Raw genomic sequence first — 16,044 nt, 5'->3', positions numbered from 1 at the left:
GACCAACAGGGGATGTCAGCAGGCTGTGGCCCTGGACTGCCATCCCCATCCCCACGCGGGCCTTTCTCCTGTGTGTCAGACCAGGTTCACGCCAGTGCTGGAGACCAGGAAGCATTTTATTGCCTGACAGAGCAGAGCCCACGTCTAGCAGCTCCACTGCAGATCCTCCCCGACCCTCTTGTGTCGCTGCACACAGGTGTGAAGGGGACGGTCTTATGGCACAGATTTTTCAGAGTCCCTCCAGGGACACCCTCCCAGGGTGTGGCCTGGGCCTCAGTCCTGGGTGCTGGCCTTCAGCATTGCTTTGTACTTCCCGGTCAGCTCCTTGGGTAACGGCAACAGGCCCGGGCAGGGGACCTGACCCTCCACCTCGCAGATACACTCCCGCAGGCAGTACTTTCGGGGCCCGAAGTGGGCTGGGTGAGAAAGCTGCTTTTTCTCCTGCTCCTCCTCTTCCAGGGTTTCCCTGCCAAAGAGCACAGTCAGCAGCGAGGTGTGGGAACTCCACTGAGAGCCTCTACCTGGTGTGCACTTCTCGCCACATGCACCCCTGGTGGCCACCACATGCACCCCTGGTGGCCGGAAGGCCTGGCTCCGCTGTGCCTCCCGCCTCCCCACCCCTCCTCAACCCCAAAGCCTAGGCCCCCCCCCTCTCCACAGGCCTCCCAGCTCAACGGGGAAGCAGGAAAGCAGGCTGGCCTCAGCACAGCTGCAGGCAGGAGGAAGGGGCCTGTGAAGGCCTCTGTGCGCTTCCTCCAAGAGGCACTTTCTTGGCTTCCCATCCACGTGGAGAAAGGCTGGATCCCAACACATCCCAGGGTTAGATAGCAGCTCCCAGGAATGTCTCAAGGACTGGTGGCTGCAACCGCCCCAATTTCTATAGCACCTCAGCTTCCTGTGGGGCCCAGTGCACAGCCCAGGGCAGCAGAGCTCTCCCAGCTCCAGGCTCCAGGCTCACTGACTTACTGTCACACAGCTGGCGGCGTGGGGAGCAGCAAGGCTGGATGGAGCTGTGCTCTGGGCTCGGCTGGCGTGTGCCCCCAGTGCCCTTCTACCTCCTTCCCTCGGAGTTGAGACATTCACCCCCCTCCAGGTCAGGCCCAGCAACTCACTTGTTCTTCCCCAAGATTTTTTTGATGTGCTCCACAATCTCCTTGTTGCTCTTGGTCTCCACATCCACAAGGACCTGCTCCCCAGAATCTGGAAATGGGAAACGGAAGGGGACAGAAAGTGGCTGAGGATGCAGCGGCTCTTCAGCCTCAAAGGGCGGTGACCAGTTTGCCTTTAGTGACTCAGTGTTTGAACAGTAAGATAAATATGTTTGCCTACAGAACCCATAATGCTACCCCTCCTTTCCATATTTCTCTGAACATGAGCAAATTTGAGGTACATGCAAAAGCATACTATCAGGACGCCTGGGTGGCTCAGCAGTTGAGCATCTGCCTTCGGCCCAGGGCGTGATCCTGGGGTCCCAGGATCAAATCCCACATCAGGCTCCCTGCATGGAGCCTGCTTCTCCCTCTGCCTGTATCTCTGCCTCTATGTCTCTAATGAATAAAGAAGATCTTTAAAAAAAATTAAATTAAAAAGAAAAAGGAAAACAAAAAAGAAAAGAACAAAACCTGAAAATGGATCAAAGACCTAAATGTATAAAAAACCTCTATATAATTTTTAGAAGAGAACATAAAAAGTCTTCCTAGCCTCCTTGGCAAAGATTTTTTAGGTATGACATCAAAAACATGGTCCATTAAAGAAGCAATGTAATAAATAAAATTCATCAGTTTAAAACTTCTATTTCAGAAGATCCTAAAAGCTAGGGTACCTGGCTGGTTCAGTCAGTGGAACATCCAATTCCCGATCCTTGGGGTCATGATTTTGCGCACCACACTGGGTGGAGCCTTAAAAATAAATAAACTTTGAAAAAAAAAAAAAAAACCCAAATAAATAAATAAATAAACTTTGCTTTTAAAAGTTTAAAAATAAAGTTTAAAAATAAACTTTTTTTAAAAAAAGGGTACTAAAAGCCATAGACTGGGAGAAAATATAACACATATATCTAATAAAGGACTTGTATCTTGACTATATAAAGAACTCTCACAACTCCTTAAGACAATCCAACTAAAAATACAAAATATTTGAATAAACATTTAAAAACAAAAATTACAACAGTTAATAATAAGCACATGAAAAGATATTCTTCCATTAGTCATTAAGAAAATGCAAATTAAGGGGCACATGGATGGGCAACTCAGTCAGTTTGACGGCTGTCTTCAGCTCAAGTCATGACCCCAAGGTCCTGAGATTGAACCCCACGTTAGGGTCCCTGCTCAGAGGGGAGTCTGCTTCTCCTTCTCCCTCTACCCCTCCCCCTGCTCATGCTCTGTCAAATAAAATCTTTTAAAAAATTAAAAAAAGAAAGAAAATGCAAACTAAAACCACAAGGAGATACTGGACTGGCTGAAAAATTTTTAAATGTGTAATACAAGCGCCAATGGTAGGGTGCAGAGTAACCGGAACTTTCCTAATATAGCTGGTAAAAATGCGAAATATTACAGCCACGTTAGCCAATGAATACACAGAAAAGGAAAGAAAAAGATTGGAAAGAAGTAAAACTGTATTTGCAGATGGAATGACTGTGTATGTTGAAAATCCTAAGGAATTTAGAAAAGAAAACCTACTAGAAGTCATAAGTGGCTTTATTAGGAAGGCTGCAAGACACAAGGCCCACACACTAAAATCCACTGGGCTTCTATAGACTTGTAACCAAACACCTGGAAAATGACTTGTTTTTTAAATATTTTTCACAGTAGTCATAAAACACATTCAACATTGTAAAAACTAGAAACGGCCCCCCACCGCCATGGAGGCCCACATGGGGAGCAGCGGGCCCACATGGGGAGCAGCGAGCCCACAGGCTGGCTGCCCAGGACCCGGCCACCAGCCACTCCTGCCCCACGCGCTGCGGGAACATCCTGCTGGGTGGCCCTGACCTGGCTCAGGCCTGTGCCACCATCTGTGGCACCTCCTATCCAGACCTCCCCCTTCTGCTCCTTCCAGAGATGGCTGACATGCTCTGCCATCTGAAGACTTTCCCTGCCTTCCCAACTCTCTTTATCGCCAACAAATCTACTTCTAACTCTGTCTTGGCATTTATTTAACAAAAACCCAATATGGGTGAATGTTCCTACAGGGGAACAGCCCTTGGCACAAAAAATGAAATCAACTACCGATGCACGTGACAGATGACTCTCAAAAACATGCGGAGCAACAGCCAGACACAGAAGAACAGACACTGTGAAACTCTATTTACACGAAGTTTGGAACAGTGGAAAAGTCCTCGGGCAGCCCGAGTGGCCCAGCGATTTAGCGCCGCCATGGCGCAGGCCCATTCCTAGAGTTCTGGGATCAAGTCCCACTTCGGGCTCCCTGCATGGAGCCTGCTTCTCCCCTGCCTGTGTCTCTGCCTCTCTCTCTGTTTCTCATGAATAAATAAATAAAATCTTTAAAAACAAAAAAAAGAGGAAAAGTCCGAACAGTGGGTGCCTCTGGGGGAAGGGAGAATTCCCTGGAAAGCAGCACAAGGGGACTTTCTGGAGTAATAGAAATGCTCCGAATCATCACTTAAAAAGTGGGAACACGGGTACGTAACAAATGTCAGAACTCATTAATTTATGTTCAAAAGACCAGGGTATTTTATTATGGGCAAATTATACCTCAATGAAATTCATTATTTATTTTTTTATTTTTTAAAGAATATTTATTTATTCATGAGAGACACACACATACAGAGGCAGAAACACAGGCAGAGGGAGAAGCAGGCTCCCCCTGGGGAGCCTGATGCAGGACTTGATCCCAGGACCCCCGGGATCATGACCTGAGCCGAAGGCAGACGCTCAACCACTGAGCCACCCAGGGGTCCCTGATATTAATTTTTTAAAAGCAAACACAAAATACATACACAAAACTGCTACAGCACCACTATTCTCTCCAGCCACCTAACCTCACTCTAGTTTTCCTTCATAGCACTTGTCCCCTGACACTGAATGGGTAAGTTTCTTGTCTTCTGTCTCCGCCTGCTAGGATATCATCTCTATGAGGGCAGAGACCTTGTCCTCTCCGGCTCCCTGACACCCCAGGCACAGTGCATGGCCCAGCAGACACCCATATCTATTTGCTGAATGAATTTAAGAGCAGTAGCATTCTGCTCCCTAAAGCATTTCCCAACTACACTTCAGATGGTTCTTGTAACCATGTAAGGCGGGTGTTGGACCTTCACCTGAGAATAAAGCACAGGGAATATTACTCGCTCAGGGTCAGAATGACTGAGTAGAGAGCTGGGCCAAACATCTGGTCTGACTTCCAGGCACTGAGCCCAGTATAACCGAACAAACATTCACTCAGCTCCTCATGGGAACAGGAGAGCATTGTGTAAGTGAGCAGCCAAGAGAAGACACACACAGATACACACGCTGCTCAAGAGGATGTGGCCTGCCCTGACAGGGCAGCTGGAGGAGATATGGAAGGGCCAATGTAAGGGTGCAAAAAGGGCTTCCTAAAGGTAGTGGTGCCCAAGTGGAGTCTCCGAAAGATTTTAAAAATAAATCAATAAGCTGGAGGAACTGCTGGAGGATTTCCAGCAGACGGACCAGCATGAGCAAAGGCATCAAAGCAAACTGTGGCAAGGGAATTTGGAAAAACCAGATGTACAGTATGAGGCACATAAAAGATGTGGGGGCAACAGGAGATGAGGCTGGAGCAACGAGGGAAGAGTCCAAACCTCAGTGGCCACTGTATGCTATGGTCCAAAGTCAATGATGGAAATGAGGGATGTTTACAAGAGCCCATATCTCAGATCCCTCAAGCACTATGGTGGGAGGAAGAGATAGGAGGAAAGACCCTCTTGGCCTGTGCAGAGGCCACACTCACCCAGATAGAACCGCAGGAAGGGGGACGGCGTCATGTTCTTAAACATCATGATCTGTACCCAAGGATTTTTGTACTGGATCTGAGGTATGTTGAAAAACACAAATTTCCTGCAAAAGGGAAGAAATCAAACCTGTGAAACACAGTTGACTTGAAATGCTGTACACCTGTGTATTTTTTTTTTAAGATTTTATTTATTTATTCATGAGAGACACAGAGAGAGAGGCAGAGACACAGGCAGAGGGAGAAGCAGGCTCCATGCAGGGAGCCCGACATGGGACTCGATCCTGGGACCCCAGGATCACACCCTGGGCTGAAGGCGGCGCTAAACCGCTGAGCCACCCAGGCTGCCCACTGTATTTTTTGAGGGAGAATGTGAAGAACTTTCATCCGATCCTCAGGGGAACCTGCCCCACAAAAAAGCAGAGAAAAGGATCGGTCAGGAATTTATTAGTATATTCTCTGAACAGTGGGTGTCAGGACTTATGGTTTGTCACTTGAGGTAAAAGACATCTGTATCATCTGTATCCCTACCTCACACTGCACACTAACCAAAAACTCACCTAGCAAATTAAATATAAACATAAAACTATAAGATGTCCCAGAGTTTGTGTGGTTAGACAGATGTATTCATTCATAAGCAGAGGCTAATCAAGCTGTATACTTACAGCTGTGCACTTCATGTAAATTGTACCATAATTTAAAAATAAATGAAACCAAATCCAGAGAGTATTTTTACAATCTATGAGCAGGGAAACCCTAAACTTAGGCTTAAAACACAGATAAATAGGATCACCTTAAAACTTCTATATGGCAAAATTTACCAGAAACAAAATCAACAGTTGCCAAACCAAAAGAAAAATGTTTGTAAAACATTAAACAAAAGGCCAATTCCTTTGATAAAGTTTTACACATTATTAATAAGATTTACAAACCAGGAGTGACAGAGCCATCCTGTGGCTCAGTCAATTAACTGCCCAACTCTTGATTTCAGCTCATATGAGGCACACTCACTGGCACACACACACTCTTTAAAATGAATAAATAAATAAGTAAAATTTTTAAAAATAAGATTTACAATTCAACAACAAAAGCCACAAATAGGCAGAAACCCAAATAGCCTATCATCTTATGAATAGATTCTCAATACCTTCCCAATAGTCATGTTAGTTAAAATAGGATCCCTTTCCACCTGTTAAATTGCTGAAGATTAAAAACAAAACAAAAAAACAAGTTACCGAAAGCAAGAAACACCTAAGAATTGGTTTAAACCTCTTTGGAGATCAATTTGGAGCTAGCAAAATTTAAAAAGCATAGATCTTGACTTAGTGATTTCACTGCTTTTAGGTATTTTCATACTTGAATGCAAAGACATTATTTGTTACAGCAAAGGAACAGAAACAACAAACATCCTTTGAGAGGACTAATTAGGACACAGCCAAATATCTGGATCCCTCTCCATCTGCTTTCCATCCTCAAGGGCTAACATACATGGACCGGGCTTCCCTGACCTCTGACTTCATGTTGGGTTTGGCCAACAGTGAGCGCTGGCAAGACTGGAAAGAAAAGGCAGAGTCCCAAGCTCCTATTAGGCAGCCCTCTCCCTCTCACTTCAACCTAGCCCTGAGGTCTTGCACTGTTCCTTATGGTTTCTTTTCCCCACCTTTGCCCATACTTCTGTAAATAGTCCCTTAATTAAAGGTTTCCCAAATGATCCTAATTTAAATGTGCCTTCTCCTTCCTGCTGCTATCCTGCCCCACACGTCAGATGACAGAGAGGTGCGAGTGATACATGGGACAGAAACCTAATCATCTAGGTTTACTACTTCTCAGCTGTCTGAGTGGACAAGTTACTGCTCGGTGCCTCAATGTTTATGCCAAGATGCTGCCAATGCAGGACAAAAAGTCCATAGTGGATTGTAATTCACTTTTTTTTTTGTAATTCACTTTTAAGAAGATGAAATTAATAATCAACAGAAGGCAACTGTGTGACCATTTACTTGGGGAAACTTCCTTAACTGCGGCAGAATCTGCAAGTGAAACAAAAAAGAAGCAAGGACAATTTCTTAACTCCAGGGAAAACAAAAGGCTTTGCAAGAACAAAAAGGAAAAATAACCATACTACTGTAGTTGGTTCAACTGTGTATAGTGTTCGCAAAGTTGTATTAATTAAACACTGAATACTGTTCTAATCAAAATTCTGAAACGACCATACTGGGAGGATGAAGAGCTGAGTAATAATATGCATGGGCTGGTTTAGGGAATGCCAACGGTGGGGAAAGAGCTGAATTCTCATCTCCCATAGTGACAAGTCCACAGATAAAGCCTAAAGCTAGAAAATGAAGAAACAGCTCTCTAAGTATGGTATTTAACTATGTAAGGGAAACTCTAATAAAATGGTTAGAGTTGTAAAAGTTGTTGCCTCTAGGGGAGGAATGGAGGTAAAGTCCTACTATAAGCCTTGCTGATCATGACAGTACACAAGGGGGATCCCTGGGTGGCTCAGCGGTTTGGCGCCTGCCTTTGGCCCAGGGCGCGATCCTGGAGTCCCGGGATCGAGTTCCGCGTCAGGCTCCCGGCATGCAGCCTGCTTCTCCCTCCTCCTGAATCTCTGCCTCTCTTTCTCTCTATGCCTATCATAAATAAATAAATAAATATTTTTTAAAAAAAAGGTTGGAAGCTCCAAAGCTGCATTTACCTTCTTGGGCTTACAACATCTCTGCTCAATTCCCACCCCACAACAGACAATCCCAACATCGGAAAAAGAAACCAGGGCATATCCATGCTGGAACTGCCCACACCCAAAATTCCTGTGGAATTTTTGTTTGTATTTTGTTTTTAAAGATTTATTTTAGAAAGAGTGCACTGTGGGGAGGGAGAGAGAATCTCTAGACTCCCCACTGAGTGGGAAGCCCAAAGCCCAATGTGGGGCTCCATCTCATGACGTAAGCCAAAACGAAGAGTCCAATGCTTAACCAAATGAGCCACTCAGGTGCCCCTGGAGAGGAATTTGTAAATGGTTCTTGAAGTCTGGGAAGAAAGTTGATAATGGTAGGTAACCTTTAGTTGAGCACCTGCTGTACATGGCCAGACATCTTGTTTGGCATTTTAACACCTGAAGCCTCACAACGACCCTGCAGGGTGGGGTTTTATAACTAAGCAAACAGGTCAGAAAAGGGAAGTAAACTGCCCTAGGTCACACAACCAGTAAATGAAAGAACGAGGGCTATGTGCCGTTGGACTTCAACCACACTCTTCTGTCACTATCAAGTTACCAAATTCATCTAGATCCTAAGACTCAGGCTGGACACAGTACTCAATAAGTGCTAGCAGCTATTACTTTTCTTATTGCACCTGAAGGGCAAGAATATCTGGCAGAGGTGAGCAGGGACTTGGCCCTCAGGCATGAAGGCAGCTCCCCACACACCCAGCAGACACCCAAGAGTATGGCTGGCCTAGGGTTGTATACTGGCACTTGGAATGGAGGCAATCCAGGGAGGGACAGTTGAAATGCCAAGGGCACATGAACAAGCAAAGGCCTGTGGGGCTGGAAAGAGCAAGTCAGGTAGACTCCAACCCAAGGGCACGAAATCCCTAAGGGCACACATATGTGGGACAGGCAAGCCTTTACCATTCAGAACAATGAAGCTCAGAATGGCTGCATGGCTCCTAATTAAAGTATGTGAACATCCAAGGATAAGGCCTGCAGGCCTATTTTGATAGACTGCTCATTTAAAAACCAGAGATCTATATAAAAATCTGAATTTCTGGCTTCTTGACAAGTCAGAAATTCTCCATGGAGCCCACATAACTAAGCTGTAGCCAAGCGGTGAATGGCCCCTCCTGATAGTGCCCGTTTTCCAACTGGAGCGGGCCCCATCCAGACTGCCTCCCGCCTTCCTGGTACTGCCTAGCCTCTGCGGACTCCCAGTGTGAATCAATGGGATGCACAGTGGGTTAGGAAGGAGCATCTGAGTGCCCATTCACCCCAGGTCTTCCAGAAGCCCTCAGCCCAGCTGATCCTATTCAAGCAGGTACAAGGTCTTGGCTTCACCCGTGGACAAGTGGCTTGGAGGCAGCTCCCAGCTATCCTGAACAGCTGTACAGCAAAGCCACCCCACCATGGGGGGCCTTACCCTACTGGAAGCACTCCCCCCGCCCCACTTTGATCCACCCCATACACACAGTCCCAAAGCTTCTGAAGGATGAGGCACTGCGGAATTCCCAGCTCACAGCACCGGGCCAAGCGGTCACTAGGCACTCTGTAAGTTTACACTGGACACCTCCAAGACCCAAAGCCCCGCTCCTGCCCAAGGTTCTATTCAAACATTTCTAAGCTTCCATTGGAGGAGTTCCCGCTCCGCTCCAGGCAGAAAAACCACCTCATGGAGTTTAAGGTGGGGAAGGCGGGGCGGGGTGAGCCCGGGGCTGCACAGCTGACATAAGCGACTGTAAGGGGGATGCGCCCTGCCGTGGAGAAGCAGGCTCGCCGCTGCCACTCACCACCACTCACCAGCCAGCGTGGTACCTTGGCAAGCAAGTTACCTACCAGCTCTGAGTCTCTCCGTCCCTAGGATGGGGAAAACCATGCGGCTTCCGTGAACGTCACATGAGACAATGCACGACCGACACTCAAGAGCCGCGAGGCGCACAAAAGGCCCAGAAGGGCTAGCAGCCGTCACTTCCTTCAGTGCATCCCCGCAGCGGCTCTGGGGGGGCCGCTGTACATCGCAGCGGGGGCCGATGACGAGGCGCAAGTGGCCCAAGCCAGCAGGTATTGGAGCCGGCACCTGGACAGGGTCTGTGGCCCCCGCCCGGCTCCATCCAGGGCGGAGCGTGCGCCGCAGCACCGCCCTCCCCCCCCCACCACCGCTCGCCCGCCAGGCACAGGTAGCGGGGGGTCGAGGAGGCTCCCAGGCTCCGGCCTCCCGGGGTCCGCCCGGTCGGCCGGTCCCCCGCCGGGGGAGAGGAGGGGAGAGGAGGGGAGATGGGGGACGGGGACGGGCCCTTGCCCTCCGCGCCCCCACCTCAGTCGCGACTGCGGCTGGCACAGCGTGGCCCTGCTGTCCTCTTCTCGCTGTGGAACCTGGAGCAGGCTGCTTGCTCCTCAGTCTCCTCGTCTGTGAAGTGGGGCCAACGGCACCCACTCAGGAGGCCCGCGTCAGGCTCGGGCGCACCCAGAGCAGCTCCGGGCTCAGCGTCACCAGCACGTCATTACAGCGCGCACGGCCGGTCCGCGCGGCCCCGGGCGGCCTCCGAGGGCTGCGACTGACCTGGCGCCCTCGCCCAGCTCCCCGTGCGTGTTGTAGTTCACCGTCATGACCTTCACGGAGTCCTTGAACACCACGTCCCCCTGGCCCAGGTACCGCAGGGTGCGGCGGATCGGGAAGCGGCCCTTCATGGGCATGGCGGCGGCGGCGGCGACGGGCCCAGCGGCTGAGAGGCCCCGCAGCAGCGAACGGCGCAGGCCCGGCGGCCCTAGCTCCGCTTCGCCTCCCGGCTGGTCTCCGCTTACCGCGCAGGCGCACGGGGCCGCCTCCCTCCGCTCCCGCCGCGGAGCAGTTTGGGAGTTGTAGTCCCGGCTTGCGTTGGCTTAGGGGCGGAGCGCGGATTTAGAACACCTTCCCAGATCGTTTGCTTTTCGCACTCCGTAAATTCGCCTCTCCCCATCCCCCCGCACCGCCAGGGAAGATAGATTTAACTAGGCTCAAGCTCAGACAACAGAATGACAGTTGGAAATAAGTCAGGAGAGCTGCGTTCAGATGCCAAGTGGCTACTAACTTGCGCTTCAGCGTCAAGTAACCCCGTTTCTCTCGCTCAGCTTCTCCGGATTCAAAATGAAATGTTTGCAGGGGGGGAAAAAAAAGAAAAGAAAAAAATAATGTTTCCAGGGTGCAGTTTCTAACACTTATCACAATAAATGATTTGAAAAAGGGAGGCGGAAAGGCAAGTTTGGAAACGACCCCTTTCCTGATTTACCCACCTAACAACCCTGGACTACAATTTGAATTTTTTTTTTTTATTATTTATGATAGTCACACAGAGAAAGAGAGACACAGGCAGAGGGAGAAGCAGGCTCCATGCACCGGGAGCCTGACGTGGGATTCAATCCCGGGTCTCCAGGATCGCGCCTTGAGCCAAAGGCAGGCGCTAAACCGCTGCGCCACCCAGGGATCCCTGGACTACAATTTGTTTCAGAAATAAAAGGTAGAAGAGATGCATTTCCGAAGTATGCTTACGGATCTGGGAAAGTTTTCACTTCTCCTTCAGTTTTGGAGAATAGTTTTGCCAGATACAGAATTCTAGGTGGGTAGGGGTTTTCTTTCGACACTTGATTTTACTCCTCTCTTCTTGCATGTTCCTGAGAAGTAGCCGTAACTCTTAGTTTTCTCTGTAAAATAATTTCTTAATCTGGCTTCTTTCAAGATTTTCTCTTTGTCTTTGGTTTATGCAGCTTGAATAAGATACATCTACATATGGATGGGGCTTCCGTCGCGGAGTTCGTTAAGGCTGACTCTTGGTTTCCCCTAAGGTCATGATCTCAGCGTCCTCAGATCCATCCCTAAGTGGAGCTCTGTGCTCAGCAGGGACTCTGCTTGAGATTATCCCTCTTCCTTTGCCCCTCCTCTCACGCACACTTTCTCTCAAATAAATGATCTTTGTATAGATTTTATTTATTTATGAGAGCGAGAACGAGTTGGGGGGTGGGGAGTGGCAGAGGGAGAGGGAGAAGTAGACTTCCCGCTGAGCAGGGAGCCCCACACGGGGCTCGATACCAGGACCATGAGATCATGACCTGAGCTGAAGGTAGATGCTTAACCACTGAGCCACCCAGGAGCTAAAAAATAAATGAATCTTAAAACAAAAAAAATCCTATGTATAGATATTTGGTATTTATCCTACGTGATATTGGTCCTACTCTGAGCTTCCTGAATCTGTCATTAATTTTGGAATGTTTTCGGCCATCGTTACCTCATATTTCTTCTCCATTTATTCTTCTTCTTTTTTTTTTTTTTTTTTTTTTAATTCATGAGAGACACACAGAGAAAGGCAGAGACACAGGCAGAGGGAGAAGCAGGCTCCATGCAGGGAGCCCGATGTGGGACTCGATCCCTGGTCTCCAGGGTCACGCCCTGGGCTGAAGGCGGCGCTAAACCTCTGAGCCACCCGGCTGCCCTATTCTTTCTTTTTTTTTTTTTTTTTCCTGGTGTTCCAGTTATGTATATTACATCTTCTGAAATTGTCACATTGTTTTTGGATGTTTTGTCCTAGGTTTGTTTTTCATTCTTTTTTCTCTTAGCATTTCAGTTAGGGAAGTTTCTAAAGACCTATCTTCAAGCTTATTGATTCTTTCACAGTTGTGTCCAGTATTCTCATGAGCCCATTAAAGGCATTCTTCATTTGTTAGTGTTTTTGATTTTTAACATTTCCTGTTGTCTATTTCTTAGCGTTTTCCTATCTCTACTTATATTACCCATACGTTCTTGCATGCTATTTATTTTACCATTCACTCCTTATTAATCAGTTATTTTAAATTTTCTGTCTGAACATCTGTGTCATAGAAGACAATACAGACACAGACACAGACAACATCTGTGTCATAGAAGTCTGGTTCTGATGCTTGCTGTGTCTTATCAAACTGGTTTTTTTTTTCTTGCCTTTTAGCATGCTTGTAATTCTTTATTGAAGGCCAGACGATACTGACTATTGGATCATGGGAATTGAGGTTAATGAGCTTCTAGAATGAGGATCTATGTTAATCTGGCTAGGAGTTGAGTTGTGTTTAATGTTCGCTGTAGCTGTAGGTCCAGAGGCTTCAGATACCTCTAGTGTCTTTGTTTCACTTCTTGACTCTGGTTTTCCCTAGATGTTACTCCTCAGAGTGTGTGCCTCGAAGCTCTTCCAGCTGTAATCCACTGTTACACTGGAGCTCTGTTGGCGTGGTGGTAATGAGTGGGGGAGGGGAAGCATTCTATAATCTTCTGATGAAATCTCAGTATTTAGAGGGCATGTGTCCCTTGGCTGTGACCTTCGTAAGTATTTCTTAATCCCACTCTGTGATATTATAATAGGAAATAAATATATTTGGTCTTTGTTCCTGACACCTGGCCAGAACTCCTGAAAGCCTTGTAATTTCCTTAATGATAATATGAGCATCTTTTAAAAAAAATTTATTTATTCCTGAGAGACACACAGAGAGAGGCAGAGACACAGGCAGAGGGAGAAGTAGACTCCTCACAGGGAGCCCGATGCAGGACTCGATCCCAGGACCCCAGGATCACGACCTGAGCCAAAGGCAGAGGCTCAGCCACTGAGCCACCCAGGTGCCCCTTAAGATTTTATTTTTAAGTTATCTTTATACCCAATGTGGGGCTGGAACTTATAACCCTGAGATCAAGAGTCACATCCTTGGGGGACCTGGGTGGCTCAGTGGTTGAGTCTCTGCCTTTGGCTCTGTCATGATCCCTGGGTCCTAGGATGGAGTCCCGCATCACGCTCCCCACAGGGAACTTGCTTCTCCCTCTGTCTAGGTCTCTACCTCTCACTGTGTCTCTCATGAATAAAAAATAAAATCTTAAAAAAAAAGTCACATCTTCCACTGACTGAGCCAGCCAGGCTCCCCATGGAGCGTCTTTTGTCAGAATATCTGGTTTTGTCCCTGTTCCTGAAATAGCTCTGAAGGAATGAAGATGAATGGAGCATCTTTTGTTATAAGACCTTTTTAACCATACTATTAATGCAAATAAGGGAGCTTTTGGAAAACCCCTAAGGATGAGGGACTGGTTGCCACAGAGGATTACTCAGAACTTTTAGCCCCAGCCCCCTAACCTCTGACCTCTGGAGAGGGGAGAGGGACTGGAGATTTAGTTAACCACCAATGGCCAATGATTTTAATCAACTGTGCCTATATAATGAAACCTCCATTAAAAAATACCCTAATCAAAGGAATTGGGGAGAGCTTGTAGGAGGATGAACACATCAGTGATGGGGGAGAGAGAGTGGTGTGCCCATAGAGGGCATGGCAGCTCTATGCCCCTTATCTATATCTTGCCCTATGCATGTCTTCCATCTTGGTTGTTCTAAGTTGTATTCTTTTATAATTAACCAGTAATGTAGCGAGCCATTATAGCAAATTATCAAACCCAAGGAGAGATTTGTGGGAACCTGGATAGCCTGTCAGAAGTACCAGAGACTTATACTTGTGATGGGCATTTGAAGTGAGGGGCAGTCTTGGGGGCTGAGCCCTTAATGTGTGAGATCTGACACTAACTCCAGATAGTGTCAGAACAGAGGTGAATTTGTAGGACACCCAGCTGATGTCAAAGAACTGGTTGGTGCGGGAAAACTCCCCACACAGTGTCAAAGTGTGTGAGGGGGGGGCACCTGGGTGGTACAGTCATTTAAGTGTCCAACTCTTGGTTTAGGCTCAGGTCGTGATCTTGGGGTCTTGAGATGGAGCCCCATGTGGGGCTCAGAGCGAAGTCTGCTTAAGACTCCTCCCTTGCCCCTCCTCCTCTCTAAAATAAATTTTTTTTTTTTTTAAGTAAATCTTTAAAAAGAAAAGTGTGGGCAGCCTGGATGGCTTAGCAGTTTAGCGCTGCCTTCAGCCCGGGGCGTGATCCTGGAGACCCAGGATCGAGTCCTGCGTCGGGCTCCCTGCATGGAGCCTACTTCTCCCTCTGCCGTGTCTCTAATAAATAAATAAATAAAAATCTTTAAAAGAAAAAGAAAAGTGAGTCGTGGAATGTATAGAAACAAGTTTTTTTTTTCTAAAGTACTTTATTTTTTTTTAAGATTTTATTTATTCATGAGAGACCGAGAGAGAGAGAGGGAGAGACACAGGCAGAGGGAGAAGCAGGCTCCATGCAGGGGGCCTGATGTGGGATTTGATCCCGGGACTCCAGGATCATGCCTGGGCCCAAGGCAGGCACCAAACCGCTGAGTCACCCAGGGATCCCCGAAACAAGTTTTCTTTTACCTTTTCCTCACTGAGATGAGCTGGATCGCTTCTCGGCCTTTTGGCTAAGATCAAGTGAGATGAGCTGGAAAGGCTTGACGGGGTGGGCGTGGGAGAAATGCCCTTCCCGGAGTAGCATTAGACCCTGGTAGTCTGTTCCCCCTGGGGAACGCTCAGGGTTTATTTTACAAAGATTACTCTTCCCCACCCCTGCTAGAGCCACCAGGGAATCTTTCTCAGCAATTAGCTGTAACCAGGTGGGGTTCCTGGAGGTGTCCCTTGGCCTGTGGCCCCCTCATTCCCACACTAGTCCACACTCAGCCTGAGCATCCTGCCATTGTTCCTGCCAGCTCTGGCTCCACTATAGGTGAGCAGGTCTCTGCTCCGACTCTCCAGATTTCAAGGCAGCAGTCTCCCCTGCATTCAGCTCTCTGATGCTCCAAGGAGAGTCACTGATTTTGTTTGTCCAGCTTTCTCTTGTGAGGGCAGGAGTGACAACTTCCCAACTCCTCGTGTGCCTGAGCCAAAACCCGAAGTCCTTTCTAAAGTGGAGTGATGTCCTCACCTCATCCCCACCTCCGCTTCAAATATTTTAAAAACTGTCCTAGGATGCTGAAGAGTTTCGGGCAGAAGAGGTTTTGATCTTAAAGGCTACAGAAGGCACCTCCTATGGATAAAATGCCCCCCACTGTGCCTGACCCAGATGAGCCATCCTTGCTACTTAGGGCGAAGTGAATCAGGCAGCCCAGCCTTTAAATCCTTATTCTACCACTGACTGGCTGTGTGTCTCCCGGGCAGGCTAACCTCTCCCGACCTCTTTATCTTCCAGGTAAATATTTACCTTGCAGGCCTGCCAGTGGAGCTAGATGGGGAATATGTGAAAAGGTAGCACAGTGCCTGGCACAAATGGCAGCCATAAGGTTCCTCAACCTCTTGGAGACTCGGGTTTCTTGGAGCATGAGATGAGGTTGATAGCCAAAGGTCTTGCTATTCTTGTGTGAAACAACTCATCGGCTCGACACTGCAGGAATAACTGGGGATAAGGGCAGAAGCAGCACCCACATTTACCCCATGAAGAGCCCAGTGACTTTTGTCCAGAGGCTCTAGCCATACAGTTAACATAGGAGCTGGGGCTATCTTCTGATATTCAGATGGTGATCAAG

General features: G+C 47.8%; 1 protein-coding gene across 1 annotated transcript; it reads right to left on the bottom strand.

The window, feature by feature from the left end:
- Positions 1–98: 98 nt before the first annotated feature.
- Positions 99–10,450, bottom strand: MRPS25 (mitochondrial ribosomal protein S25). Its single transcript, XM_041764307.1, has 4 exons — positions 10,197–10,450; positions 4,927–5,033; positions 1,113–1,200; positions 99–466 (listed from the first exon to the last, which is right to left on the bottom strand). Exons 1-4 carry the CDS (start codon positions 10,328–10,330, stop codon positions 274–276), a joined length of 522 nt encoding a protein of 173 aa, XP_041620241.1. The 5' UTR covers positions 10,331–10,450; the 3' UTR covers positions 99–273.
- Between the last annotated feature and the right edge of the window lie 5,594 nt (positions 10,451–16,044).

This window comes from Vulpes lagopus, chromosome 7, assembly GCF_018345385.1.
Source record: "Vulpes lagopus strain Blue_001 chromosome 7, ASM1834538v1, whole genome shotgun sequence".
Taxonomy (NCBI): Eukaryota; Metazoa; Chordata; class Mammalia; order Carnivora; family Canidae; genus Vulpes; species Vulpes lagopus.
The sequence above is the reverse complement of the archived record's forward strand: the minus strand, read 5'-3'. Positions and strand labels throughout refer to the sequence as shown.

What these genes read in the sequence shown, in the direction of transcription:
- MRPS25 (XM_041764307.1), bottom strand. Translation starts at nt 10,330, where the DNA reads ATGCCCATGAAGGGCCGCTTCCCGATCCGCCGCACCCTGCGGTACCTG. An exon ending in CTTCCTGCGGTTCTATCTGG is followed by an intron (nt 1,201 to 4,926) that starts GTGAGTGTGGCC and finishes TCCCATTTCCAG; the next exon opens with ATTCTGGGGAGCAGGTCCTT. An exon ending in AAAATCTTGGGGAAGAACAA is followed by an intron (nt 467 to 1,112) that starts GTGAGTTGCTGG and finishes GCTCTTTGGCAG; the next exon opens with GGAAACCCTGGAAGAGGAGG.